This window comes from Stegodyphus dumicola, chromosome 11, assembly GCF_044657685.1.
Source record: "Stegodyphus dumicola isolate Sdum_Otavi_A_Nest chromosome 11, ASM4465768v1".
Taxonomy (NCBI): Eukaryota; Metazoa; Arthropoda; class Arachnida; order Araneae; family Eresidae; genus Stegodyphus; species Stegodyphus dumicola.
Window position 1 is genome coordinate 121,393,233 of NC_140778.1, and position 15,089 is coordinate 121,408,321.

Genomic DNA, 15,089 nt, shown 5'->3' on the forward strand with positions numbered 1-15,089 from the left:
ACCATCCCTCGGTGTTGACCAAGGGAACCCCATCCCCCAAGGACAACCTTCGATATATGACCATGTAACGTCCCCACAACCAAGAGGCAGATAAGACAGTACAGTGAGGTCTCTGTCGGTGGTTCTATCACTGTGAAGACAGTTTACTTACCTGAGAAGCCGAGGCTGTCTAGATATTGATCTAGCCAGTACATTGGGATGGTCAGTTTCAGTCGACCTCCAGGAATGGTCATCTGTTTTTGTCAATTACATTTTAAATAATATGGACTTCTAACAAGTACTGATATAAAATCGAGGAGCACAATAAACTGTTTACTACATTTGATTTCAATGAACATTATTTGATAGCCATGATACATTTTCATATACAATGTGCGTTTTCCGAGATATTGCAAGATTTATGAATTAACACTAAACAATTAAAAAATAAAAAATACTAAAACATGTCTATAAGCAGCGTAAACGAAAGTAGATAAAACAAGAAGTAGTTTAATCCGGAATGGCAAAATAAATTTCTGATGAACGGAATAAAGAAACAATGATTGCAGTTCATATCTTAAAATGTCTATTTTTCGGCTGGGAGTTAGACATGAGATGAGAAGTAGAACATTTCCTGAAGGCTTGTTTATTTCTTGAAACTGCAACGAAAACAGTAAATCAATTATTTATAAATTCAAAAATTGCTTAAAATAAATATTTCTGCACACAAATGCATTCTTATATATTACGCAATTAAATACATTATTTCCAAGGAAAAAATTGTTTTACTTGAATTGCTAAATAATTTTATTGCATTTAACATTAAACGATACAAACGGACTTAGATATGAAATGGTAAGGCAGAAATTTTCTTTTGTATTTTAATTTCGTTATGCATAATAAGTAAGCAAATGGAAGTTGTAAAAGTATTCAGAATACATGGTCAACTTAATAGCAAAGAAATTTACTTATTTGATATATGTGCGATAAATTGTTAGGGTATGATTTGGCTACACTTCAGAAATGATTAAAAACTACTGCTGCTGTAATTTTTGACTGGAGAACACCCCCCCTCCCGCTAAAGCACTGTTAAGTGCTATTAAAGTTACAGTGAAATAACTGTGCATGAAAAGGGAATTTCTAGTCACCTTGCACAGTTACATACATTATTCAAAGTAATGAACTTTATTCAAGTCCTTTCGTAAAGGTTTGGTTTGGTTTATTTGACTACGTCAAAGCACTGCCTAGGTGGACCGATGCCTTCACGGAGGTCTTTCCAAGGGAAACTGGCTTTTATGCACGTTACACATGAGGAAAAACATGACAAGACCCATGCAGCCAGCCCGTTCGCAGGATTCGAACCTGAGACCGAATTACTAGCGTTCTGCGACTTTACCGCTCGGCCGTTGGTGGGGGCCTGTTCTCTTGTAAAAATTATTCATAATGCCATTTATTAATTAGTGGCTTAGTTTCCAATGATGCTTAATCTACTATTTATAGTGTGTTCCTTTTGATTGGAATGCTGATTCAAAATTGATAATGGCATAATTCTCCGATTAAACTGCTTATATATATATAGGTAAATCCTTTACGGTACTGTCCTGTTATCTTCAAAACTAGTTATTCTTCTTTCCTGTGTTTCTTCAACTGCTTTCAATTTCACCTATGATTTTCAATTAACAGTGGATATCGTCTCCGGTCCTAATCCTGTCAGTCAAGAGTTGACTATACTGCGCTTTTCACAGCTTATTACATGGATTTTACAGTAAATGTTGCTGACACTCAAAATTCGCCTTATCTAGCACATGGAAATTCAAGCAAACGAGCCGTTTGCATAGGAGTTTAACGTGAATACGAACCAGCTTTCCTTAAAACTTTCTCCACAAACGCATCTCTTCGCGTAGGCAGATAGCTCTTGGGAGATCTGCCGCATTCAAACAATCTAAAGATATCTTGTTTACAAGACACTTAAAATTTTCTCTCGTTGAATTACTGAGTGCTATTTTGAGTGCAAATTACTATTCTTCTAAGTTGACAATTGTTTTTCAAAAAGAGTGACGGAATAAATACACTTAAAATAAAACATTAAGTATAAGAATAAAAATGACTGTAAACAAATGTGTGAAGCAGATGCAATGACTCTTCATTCGAACTCATCTGCTCTGGGTCACATGATATGTAATAAATACTTGTGACTCACCAACGAAAGTTTGACACCTGTTATGCGTCATGGGATCGGATGAAAAATGACTTAGATAGTTCGCGCGACCATTGTTGTAGCAACAAGATTACTATTCTGTGTATTTTTTGTATGTTTCGGTAAATAAATGTGTTTTTGAAATTTTCACTAAGGCCCAAAGCTGTCATAAGAAAATATGTTACAATATTCGTTACTTCATCCACAGAAAATTAAAGGCACATCTGTTCGAAATCAGTAATTCTTAATTCTTCAGAAACCATCACTTTTTCGTGTATAAAACTCGTTATAATACCATATTTTAACCTATGTTAAATTTTTTGCACTCAAGAAAATTATAAATGTTTGGATAGATTAACTCTCGTAAGTTAATAAATGAATTTTTCTGTGTATCTATCTGTGTTTTAATTCTACTTACCTTGTCTTGCAATTTATTAATCAAGTAAACTATTGGTAACAGATTTAGCTGCTTTTTAAAATTTCTGCATATACGTATGTGTGCCTTCAAAACGTTTATATTGAATCATGCATTACTCAGATTTCCAAGCAGCCAAGTTTGACTCATAGCGACATTTGTCTGCTTTGTAGATTTCTCTACCAGTTGTTTGCAGATGCTGGCAAGATATTTCCTTTTTTTTTTTTTTTTTTTCTTTTTTTTTTTTCAGTCTCTTCTAAGTTGGCCCGTATACTTTAAGTAAGTATTATTATACTTTAAGTTTCCCTTCACCACTATATTGTAACAGAAGTTTCAACGCATAAGTTCACCAGTTTTTGGGTTTGGAGAAGTGTTTCCTTGATGAGGCCAAAATTACTGCTGCCGTATCAGCATGGATCATATCTCTTAAAAACCAATGGAAGAGACCCTGCCATTGCTAGAAAACAAGCTGCTATGGTCAATGCGTCATGATTTGTACACAGCAGTATTGTCTTGAATGATCAAAATATAAATGACTATATTTTAACGATATACTTAGTAAGGCTTCAGTCTCAGAGTTTATTGCGATTGCTGCATTCACGGATAAGATCCTACAATATTAACTAATTTTAAAAGACTAAGGATAGTGCATCACGATCCCAAGTGGCAAAGTAAGACCAGATTCTCATTTTTTAATTTTATATATATTATCCTTTCTTTGTGTTTGCATACTTCAAAAGGACAGTTATTCGTAAATACTGCTTTTTCAGTTATTCGTGTATACTTTATTACAACTTAAAATTCTTGTGTAAATTTAGCAATGAATATAGTCAAATAATAATTGTTTATGTAGAGAGGAGCATTATCTGGCGCCGAAATACAGCATTTATTGCATTAATTGAAGCAAAAATATTTATTTATCGAAATTTGCATTTACCTCAAATAAATACTTTAGGTGAATATTTAGGGCTGCGATATATGTTTTCAGAATAATCTTCACTATATGAACCAGTATATGGACCCGTACTTCCACTGATACTTCTACTACTTTCCATATCTTCTGCTGAATAATATCTTTCAGACTTCTGAAAAAAACGTTTTCTACATTTATCAGGGTTAAATTAATCATGAGTTATATTTAGAATGTAATAGAATCTAAGAAATAAGCATTAAAATGGAGGCATTGCTTCGGTAAAAGTTAGTCTCATAACTCAAAATCAAAATTTATATTTTATTCCGAAAACAATCCAATAATCAAAAGCGCAAAACATTACTGTGTTTAGAGTCTGTTGATATAGGATATTTATGGCCTTAGTAATTTCACAGTTTTGGTCTGCAATTTTCAAGAGGTTTATCTAAATAGGCTATTGCACAAACGAGTGACAAGTAGGAAGACAACAAATATTAAACTAAATTAAACTCAGTGGTGCAACAGCCCTAGTGAGCCATGGCTTCCAGAGCCCCAAAATCTACTTTCCTGATCGTTTCCAGCGTCCGGGAACAAATGAAGGTCTCGCGCCCCTGTTAATTGCGAAGAATACAAAACATTTCATTCTAAAATTCGTATCATGAGTTCAGTGTCCCCTGGATGCTGCGCCCGGAGTTACATGCTCCCTCTAACTCCCTCTATTCCCTCTGGGGGCGATGCAGAGAACTCTGGCTAGGATCTGTACCTAGGCAGTCTCGGCCACGGGCGTATAAAATTCATGAGCTTGGCGGTTCCAGATCCCCAAAGAAAGGTCGTTCATACGGCTGGACTGCGGGGGTATTGGCGAAGACTACTGCCCTGTGAGGAGAGAGGTAATAACTCTGTACTCCGCCAGGCGGTTGGCCCACCAGGGGAAGTGGTGACCCTCTGGTTTGGAGAGAGGTAATAACTCTGTACTCCGCCTGGTGTGGTTGGTCCACAGGGTGAGGGTCCGAGCCCATGTAGTACTGGCGGGTAGCATCTAGATGACCGGTCAAAGCGTAAGGCAAATAAGTGCCACACCCTTCCATGAGATCGAGAACCGGTAGCCCGGTCAGATTGGTTGGGAGAGTTTAATTACAAACTGTTGCTTGTAAGTGTGGGACGATCGGCAGGGAGCGAGATACCAAAGCCACTCATGTAGGAATATTCTTTTGCTTTCTCCAGCCTCCCGTCTAATACGAAGGATTTAAGAAAGTGAAGCAGGGCGTATAGTAAGCAGGTCAGTATTTTCTGGCGGAACACGTTAACTTACCACTAACTCTCTCTAGTTACGCCCCTGCCGTGGGGCACGGCATGCATGAGCATATGTTCACAAGGACCCCGGACAACTGGTCAGCTTGTCGCAGGAACTTCGGTATTTAGTCTTTAACTGAACTTGGTACTCATTTTATCGACTCACACAAGAGATGGAAGACTGAGTCAACCTTGTCCAACTCGGGGATGGAACCAAGGTGCTGTGGTGCTGCTGCTCAACGTGCTAGCCCCTGAGGCACCAGACCTTCGATAGAGATTTAGTAGCCCTAAATATTAGGCAACTATTAAAATCTGACAGTTTACAATTAAGCAGAGTTGCACAACTTGTATGCGCTGCTGAAAGATTGTAATAAATAACATAATCATTCTCAACAGAATTAGTTTTATTTAAGTTTTGTTTAATTTATCTTCTATTTCCACACTGTAAGTCTATGTTCTTTTATGCTATTTTTTATGCAACAAACACGACCAAGCTGCTTCTCTGGTTCCCCATAAATGTGGCTTGATGTATAATGAACAGTTGTCCAACTTTCTAATGTAATTTGAACAGAATCGCGCTGTCTTTTTAATAACATTATAGTATACATCCAAAGTACCAGTTTTAAACTTTAAGTCATATTCTCATCACATAATTAACAAACAAAAGTCAAATAATTCTATTTTTGCGATGTACTAAGGTTGCCATCCTACATTTAAAGCAAGTATAGACGAAAGAGACCGTAAAACAGTTTACGTTCGCTCGCATCATTTATCTCAACAAGCTAACCAGCCTAAGTGCTTAGATTTTTGAAAGATGGAAGGCATAACGTATTTGCAGCGCAATCAATATAATCCTGATTTTCGTCACCATATAAAAGTTATTCAGGAATTTTACTTATACTGAAGTTATTTCTATTTTGAAGTCTCTGCAATGATTCCTGGAAATATTTTCATGAAGTTCTTGAGTGATGAGAAAATTTACCCACTTACCGATTTTGAATAGCTGCTGGTTCGAGAATAAGTTGAAGATTCTTCCAAAGACGTTTTTATAGTCTCGCTTGGGAAACTACTGAGAGTTGTCTCTTCAGATTCCACTTGGGATATTGAACTTCCTGAGGAGAAACTTGAAAAACTTTCTTCTAAAGAGAAATACCAATATTAATACTCGAAGTAGAATTGAATATTACGATAGTAAAATATATTTAGACTCAGCTCATTTTATTATATTTTGCAACAACTGATAGGCACCGATTCTACCAACTCTGGTAGCCTCGTATCTTGTGCCACTTTTTTGTAACTAACACAATATTTCAAATTTTTTTTATTGTTAAATCAAAATTAAATTAGATATAAGCCTTACGATATTAAAAATGTGTTTAATGGTTAGTATTGTTTTTATTATTTGCGTATTTATAAAATGCATTTTATTTTTTAATTATTTCTAATATTAAAATCATCAATTTCAAAATTTAAGCTTTTAAAACTGCAACAGATCAATATTTCTACAAATTTCATTATATGGTTTATTAATCACGGAATGTTTTGTCCATTAATACACTAAAATTAGAGTTATAAATAATTCTGCAACTGAGTCAAGTAAAATAAAAATTCGCGAAAGTTTCATTTTGCATAAAATCTAAAAAATATTTATCTTTAATAGAGGAACAAACTGAATATTAACGAAAGCCGAAATCAATGTTTCTTACATCAAAATGTAGTCAAGTTTCGAACACAAAGGAAAGTTTTAGAAGAAAATTAAAATTTTAATATACCGAATATGCAAATAATAAGAAAATGAAGGAACCGTTTTGCATTTTACAGTTTTTGTAATGTAAGCAGCATACGAGCAGGCCGAGTGTTTAAAATTGCTGAACGCCCACAGCGTCGAGAGATTAGAGTTGTTGGCTAACGTTCACATTTCGGTGAACTGCCTGGCTGCTTTGGAGTTTTTGTGGCTTTCCTACACTGACTACCAATAAGTATTTGGACACCTGTGATAGAAAAGAAAAACTAACTTTATTCAAAATCAATAGTTGGTAGAGCCTCCACGAGAGGTAATTACAGCGTGGACCCTCCGGGGCATACTTTCCACAAGTCTTTGTATGACAGCAGGTGGTATTTTCTTCCACTCGGCTTGGAGAAGACATAGAAGTTCCTTCACCGATTTTGCACGGGTAGTGCACCCCTGAATTCGACGACGCAACTCCTCCCAGAGGTTCTCGATAGGGTTCAGGTCTGGACTCTGGGCAGGCCAGTCCATTCGATGAACTCCATTGGCACCATACCAAGCCTTGGTTAACGTCGAAACATGACACTGGCATTGTCGTCCTGAAAGTAACAGGGGTCCAACCCGTAAAACTGCCACAACGTAGGAAGCACATTGTCATCCAAAATAGTGCATTAGGCATCGGAGTTGAGCTTACCATGAATGGGGACCAAGGGTCCCAGCCCATACCAGGAGAAACACCCCCAGACCATAATTCCACCTCCGTCGAACTTGACTGTTGGCACAATGCATTCTGGCAGGAGACGTTCTCCAGGTAGACGCCAGACCCAAAGCCTGCCATCCGAACGGTAAAGGGTGAACCTTGATTCGTCACTCCAAAGAACCCGTTTCCACTGATCTACGGTCCAATTCCGATGTGCTTTGCACCACATTAACCGAGCAGCGCGGTTGGACTTTGTGATAAAGGCTTATGGGCAGCAGCACGACCAGGAAAACCAAGTAGATGTACTTCCTTACGAATGGTATTCATTGAAACAATACTCTCGGATGCCTGTTGAAACTCCTCACGGATGAGGGCCATCGTTTGGGTGCGGTTCTTCCGAATTTCTCTGGACAGCACTCGTCGGCCTCTATTCCCCAGTTTCGTTGGTCTGTCGACTCGGGGCACATTCCGACAATCACCGCTCACCTTCCACTTCTTAATCACATAGGCCACTGTCGATTTTGGGTACTTCAGATCGCTAGATATGTCCCTTAAGGATCGGCCACATTTGTGATACCCGATAATTATACCTTTCTCGAAATCAGAGAGCTCCGAACTGCGAGGCATCTTGCATGCGACTAAAGCCGATGCTGTTTCCTACACGATATATACCGGCGGAGTCCGTGACGTACCTTAGGACCGCAGATATCGTCATTTGCATAGGTGTCCAAATACTTATTGGTAGTCAGTGCAGTATGTGACGTGAACACGTGCCTGTTTCAATTAAAAGATCTACACAAAGTCATCCATTAGACAGATCGTGTCATGTGCTTTACGGCAATCCTAAAAATTCAATTCAATCCAATGCATCGTACATATTACATTTATACTTTTACGAATTTTGTACATAGACAGATAATTTTCGTGAAATTATATGGGAAATAGTTGTATTCTTCTGTAAAATGCAACACGAAAAACTTGAGAGAAACCATGCTCTGCCGGAAAACTAAGAATACAAGGGCAAATCTATTACACATTGAGTAAATGGCTACCTCGCTAATTTGGCGAGATATCACCAAGCTGGCTACGGTTTGGGGATTTGGAGATATTGTATTTGAGAGAGCTTCGCCGTTTAGATGCGCTTTGCATTCTGTTGTGTTTAACATTCCTAGTAGTTTGAAGTATAATTACTGCTTGTATTCTGTGATACTGTGAAGAGCTGTACGAGTATTTTAGTTGGAAGTTTCAGAACTGTAAGGTGTTCCTTTGGATGAAATAAATTACACCAAGCTATCATCGGTTTTGTGGGCATTCAATCTACTTGTATTACGAACCCGTGCAAAAACATATATATCGTCATTGTTTTATTTCAGTATTTTCTTTTTGTTGTGTGCTGGTATTGAACTCGTAATATCTCCAGCTTTACCATGTGCTTAGTGGTATGGGACATGGATGCTGACAGACTTGCCCCGGGATTCAAATCTACGACAACATGGATATTTGCAAGCATATACATGGAGGCAGTTAAAATACTGTTGAGAGGAAAGTGATCTTGAGAGGTTAGAGGTAGGCGAAGAGGGGGCAAAATACACTTGTATCCGTTTTCTGGAGTGTTCTTTATTAAAAGTGAGTTCCTTTGTGTAATATTACATCCCATAGGCTGCCTATGGGATATTCTGAGAATAGATTCTAGATAGGATGTTCTGAGAATATAATGGGACGTGTTTAGATTGGGATATCCCGGGATTTCCTGAGGAGGAAGTAAGTAGGAGTTCACATCCTAATAACATCCCGTACGCTGTCGATGAGACTTAGTTCGGATGTCCTGAGGATAGACTGGGATGTGACATTAAGCACTCGGGAGGATGTGTTTAGGAGGTTCGGGGAATATTCCGGGATGGCCTGAGGATGTGCGCATATACCGCGAGCAACATCCTAAGGATATCCCAAGGATGCTTTTGTGCTTTGTGGGATTCGATCACCACTTGTAGTGCACCCTGAGAAACATTCTTATTTATGAGACAAGTAAATGGCAGATGGATTTCAACCATTCCGGTTTATTGTATTAAACGGAATGTGTCTGGCTATTTACAACACTCTCTCTATGTAAATCTATACTCTTATGAAGTAATATTAAGCTTTCATACCATATACTAATCGTAAAGTAATATAATATATGCTAGATGAAATTAATGCCTTATGCCAGAATGCACAAAAGGTAATCTCTATGAACGTAATTTGCGAAATATGTTACTAAAAATAATACCACCTAATTACTTCTTCAATTATTTCTTCGGTACTCTTCTGTTATCGGGATTGGATTCAGGAATTTTATGTACGCATATATGGATGGATGAATGTGGGTATATGTGTATATGTATACAAACGCATACATGAACACATACATCCAAACATACATGCAAATATACTCGCATTTTTTAATCCGGTACTGATAACAGAACCGTACCACTTTTTCTTACCTTTTGATAGTATCATTCTGTGAAATACTTGTTTGAACCAGACATGTAATTAGAGTTACTGCAAGAATTTTGCGAATTATACTTTTCCTACATCCAATATCAACAAATGCGTACTTTTTCCACATATTTCTTTTTATTTCTATTTTTCATTTTAATTCATATGCCCACTAATTTAATTAATATTCACAATAATTAATAATGCATATAAAATTCAGTAATAATTGTTCCTCATTAAACATATATAGCTTGACCTACCGTCAAAGCTTTTCAATGAATTCCTAGTGTACAGAATTGCAAATCAAGGAAGTTACTTTGAAGATTAGAGTAGTTTGTTTTGACTCGTATCTAAACTACAAGGCACACTTTTCTATTTGTAACAAAAAGTTAAATTACGGATTACAGAAGTGCATTCGGAAGAAGAATTTATTATTGTTATTATTAATTATTATTTACTATTAATGTTATTTAAATTTTTAAAAATAATTATGTTTTTACAATCTGCAGTCAGGCTTGCTGATCTGCAATAGACACAATGATTCAAATAGCCTCAGACAAATTTTAAAGAATTAGGTTGTAAGGTTTATCTTAATTTTTCTAACTGTTAATTTTGAGTTAAAGTTACTTTATTTTTCCTTAATTTCAGCTTACAACTTCCGGCCAGAACGAGCGTATTTTCAAAATCGCGTTTGAATACAAATGAGGAGAAGTATTTAATTGTGAAGTTCTACTGACTTCGTTAGAGAGCCAAAGATTCTGACTAGCGCACGTTAGCTTTTTTAGGCTACTCTCCCTCTTAAGCTATTATTACGCTCGGCCATACTTTAGGCCCTTGATAGTTTCGCCGTTATTTAGCATTAAGGGGTCAACTCTGTTAGAACCTTGATAGCTTCGGCTATATCTTTTTAGTTAAGCTTAGTTAAGTTTTATTTCTTAGTTGAGTTCAAGCCCGAGTGGAAGCTTTATTGTAACTCCAAGCAGGAATTTTCTGTTCTCTGTATACTGAACTAAAGCGATTATTCGCTTACCTGTTCTTAAGATTCCTCAACTTTATCTGTAGATTAAAACACAGGAATCTTACAAGGTATAAAAATCAAATCATATTTGCATTGAAACAGGTACCATACAAATGTCTTGCCTGAGGTAAAGAACGTTTTTTGCCAGACATATGATAGGCAAAGAAATTCATTACTACTTCAGGAGTTGATGCTGCTGTAGCGGAAGTCATTTCTGCTGTCGTACTGTTTTTTATATATCTCAGCTTTTATTCTTTAGCATATCTCTTAAAGACATTTTGTAATTTGGCCTACCTCTAACATTCCCCTTCAGAACCTTTGACGCCCCTGCAATATTCTCGCATACAGCGGCATTATTTTAATACCAAAAAAAGCACTAAACTGCAATGAACAAAAGTCAGAAAAAATAAGTTGTCTTTTTTCAGAGAATCATAATTGTTTAATCATCATTGGTATAATTAATAAAATCTGTAGAGCTGTAAATGGAAAAATTCATAAATTTGTAAAGACTTTTATATGTACCAATTACACAAATTTTAATCTCATATTTAAAGCTGCTATAATTGAAAAATAAATGGCAAATTCGACTGAAATTAAACAAACAGTTTACCTGAAACGTATTTCCTCTTTCGCTTGGGACTCTTCTTATGGTAATAAAGAGCAAGCAATACAATATTAAAGACAAGCAGCACAAGGAATACTGTTCCCACAGTGCCTGCAATTAATTCAATCAGATTGGCTCCAAAGGAGAGATCTTCACTTTCATCAGGTACTCTTCGAGAAGTTTCCTCTTTGAGATCTTAATCATAAAAGACAAAGTATTGATGTCAAATGATATTGCTTTTATGGAACCAAAAAAAAAAAAAAAACTAAGAAAGATTATAATAAATAATAAATTAATAGTATTATAATAATAAATTAATAGTATTATAATGCACCTAATTTCAGATGCAAATGTTGCAAACAAAATGCCAGTATCAAAGACAAATTTTTATTAAATAACACTAATCCTGAAAGCTATTGGATTAATATGAGTAATATTTCAACAGAAAAAGTTCTACTTCTGTTTAATATACTGTAAACTGTATCCAAGGGTGCATAACTACTTTTTAGTGAAATCGCTATGACAGTGGAGACCTTTGTTTAAATTTATATAATTTTTTTCTCACATTACAGGTATAGATAACAGAACAGGATATCAGAACAAGATTAGCAATCATCTATAACTGCTTATTTCTCATCTATTAATTAAAAAAAACCTACATAATATGGACAAAATATAATGTTACAATAAGTTTTGAAGGTATGTCTCTAAGAATTTTAGAAGCAGCATTGAGAATTAGAAACATTATGTTCAGGTATAATAAAGTGCAATCCCCATCAGTCTACGGCTGGAAGCTGTTGCCCAGTTCCGGCTCCTGATTGAACATTATTGCTTAACAAAGCACCTTCAGCATATACCAATCTTTTCGAAACCTGGATGCCCTCACTGTGATTCGGGAAATCCTATGAATAGAGAACACTTCTGCGGATGTGCATCACTTCTTGGCGACTTTGAAACCGCGCTTTAATGGCGTGCTAGAGAACTTTTGAGGCAATGACTTCGGTCACTTTATAAGGTATTTCTCCCTTCTTAGTGCCTTCCTAGTGTAGTGGTCAGCACGCCGGGCGCGTATTCCAGAGGTCCGTGGTTTAATTCCCGAAGGCTTTGCTCATTTTACAAAGCTCCTGCTTCCAAAAAATACATAATGTCTCTACAACTTTTATGAACATCTTTTATTGTTTATTTGTACTTTTGTATTTGCGTTATCACTGAAAATAAAAAGAAACTGAAGTTCATCACAACTGTGATGTCATTTGTTGTCAGAGTTCATGAGGTTAGGTGAAATTTAAAAAAGGAAAAAAATCAGAGTTTATCAATTAACATTATGGAAGATGATTTTAGGTCTTTTATACTTGTAATCGAATGTTGGAACATAGTCTGTTAAGGAGCTACTTTCTTAACATGAAAAGACAGTCATTCTTCCAGAGAAGGTATGCGAATTTGTAAATCCTCGGTGAGATTTTATATGATACATACATACGGGACAACAGCTGAAAGCCTTTTCCAGCTGTCTTAATAAATCCAGCAGGAAAGGAGCCTCACGGTAAGTGCTAAATATTTGAGTTCTTAGAATTTTAACATCAGTTTGTTCATACTTATTTCGGCCTTGAAATTCACAGTGAATTGCATTACTACATTCGCTCAAGTTGAATTCTGCCAGTTTGCAGATGGGAATAAATTATTTTAGTTGGTTTTAAAAGCTCAGCAACCATTCAAGAAGATTTAAAATTTAGAACTAAGCTGAAACCTGACATATAGTTTCAACAAAATATTAGATTTTTCTAGATTTAATTCTCTAAGAAATGAAATGCAGCTATAGGTTTGTAACAGGTGCCAACATGACTGACAGTGTCAAGGATGAAGGTAGTACTGTGCTTTCCATGCAGCCTTCGATGGCAAACTCCTCAAGTCGAAGGCTGTGAGAAGATTGGTTGCCAGCCTTCAGCGCATATATCTCAGCAAGACAGAAGTCGCACATTGTGTTTAAAGGAAATGTTGGGCTCAATTTCATCAAAGAACTATGCAGATTCAAGTGTAGATATAGATATGTTGTAAGCGCTGCAAGACAGGATCAAGAGACAGTAAAATGGATTCGAGGTTTCTTGGGAATAAGGCGAGAACGATTTGGGAATATTGAGTCGGTTGGGCCATGATTGAATGTAGGATTGGGAAAAATAAATTGACTAAGATATACCCTAGAGGTAACAGTAGATTTATTGCAATTACGCTAAAAAATGGAGAGTGAAAAGGATTGACAACACAAAATCATTCTAAAAAACCAATCTTAACAAACGATGCTCTATTAGAGATGAAATGATGTAAACGAAATTTAGACAAATCTCGGTAAATTTCCTGCAGCCCCCTCCATGACCCATCACATGACTTCATCGTATGACCTGTTACATTATACACATTTTTTGCTGCATTGAGTTTAAACTTATTTCCTAGAATTTCATTAGAGGTATATATTTCATTCGATCAATTCAATTCTGACTTCGTGGCAAAACAAAAATACATAAACCTCCAAATATCTTCATTAAAATTCTAAAATACAGAAAAACATGAAACACTGAATACAGTTAAAACAATTAAAAATAATTTATACAACTAAAATTAGAGTTTCTATGCAAAACAAGCATTTTGGCGAGCGGGAAAAATGGCAGATTATTCGGTGCACAAAACTGACAGTTTACTTTTGGTCCCACTCGGCAAAAAGACACTAAAAGTGCAGAAACTGACTTAATTCGCTATTCTACTGAGTTTCAAATGTAAACAAATGCAGTTCGTTAGACTTAACTCACTACTTAAAGTTTTAAATTATTGATAATTCTACTACAATTGCATGCAGATTTACAAAAGGCATTAAAATCTTAAGTGGAACATAAAAACTACTCGTACATAATTCAATCACGTTTAACGCAAAAAATGCACAATTTACCAACATGCAACAATAAAAAAACTACGCTTACCGAGCAGGTAACAGAGTGGGAACACACACACACACACATATATATATAGGATTGGTGCAGCCGATTGTAAGGTAGCGAATAATGACGATTGTAAGGTAGCGAAAGGTAAGCGAATAATGACATTTCATCAGTAGAAGCGATTCATCACAAGAGTTATTCGATTCAAAACTGCTATGCATAAAAAAGCAAATAATAAGATTTGAAACGATCATGAGATAAGGATTGTTTTCCCCTTGAAATACTCATTAATTTTTGCAATAAAGTTAAGAACTATATATTTTTAGAGCGAACTAATATTTAGAAAATTAAATCTTGAGCACTCAAAACATTTACTCCATTAAAGATCACTTGACACCAAAGCCCTTTTTACCTCCAACACCACTAATACTCTGAGTGACGTCAGCACAGAAATAACTGTCGACGTTAATGTTTACATAGTTTTGCGTTATCTTCTACCCTTTCTTGATAAATCTGTAGTCATTAGTCTACTTTGAAGCAGAAGATGTGATAACTGTGCAATGCCTTCGCCGGCACTCGAACCTGGACCTCTCGAATACCCGCCGAGTGTGCTACCTGTTACACCATGGAGGCATGCTGAAAGGAGGGAGAATATACCTTAATTTTCAAATTACGTGTACATTAAATGTTTGATTCTGTGATTAATAATAAGTCTTGTGTCACGAAGTTAGTAAGTTTACCTTGCGTGACAAATTGTAATTGTGTTTTTTTTTTTTTTTTCCCTTGCAGAGACAGAGATTTCAGAAAATGAAGATCTGTTCCGTTGTGACTTTCAGTAAATC

The 15,089-nt window shown here is 36.1% G+C and overlaps 1 protein-coding gene across 1 annotated transcript in view; it reads right to left on the reverse strand.

The window, feature by feature from the left end:
- Positions 1–291: 291 nt before the first annotated feature.
- LOC118195164 (nephrin-like) overlaps positions 292–15,089 on the reverse strand; it is a 393,767-nt gene continuing 378,969 nt past the window's right edge. The window contains exons 18-21 of the mRNA XM_085827181.1: positions 11,327–11,515; positions 5,785–5,933; positions 3,529–3,676; positions 292–638 (exon numbers count right to left, since the gene is read on the reverse strand). Of these exons, the coding sequence (XP_085683307.1) occupies positions 3,530–3,676; positions 5,785–5,933; positions 11,327–11,515 (485 nt within the window). The 3' untranslated portion in view covers positions 292–638; position 3,529. The remainder of the gene's footprint in view (positions 639–3,528; positions 3,677–5,784; positions 5,934–11,326; positions 11,516–15,089) is intronic.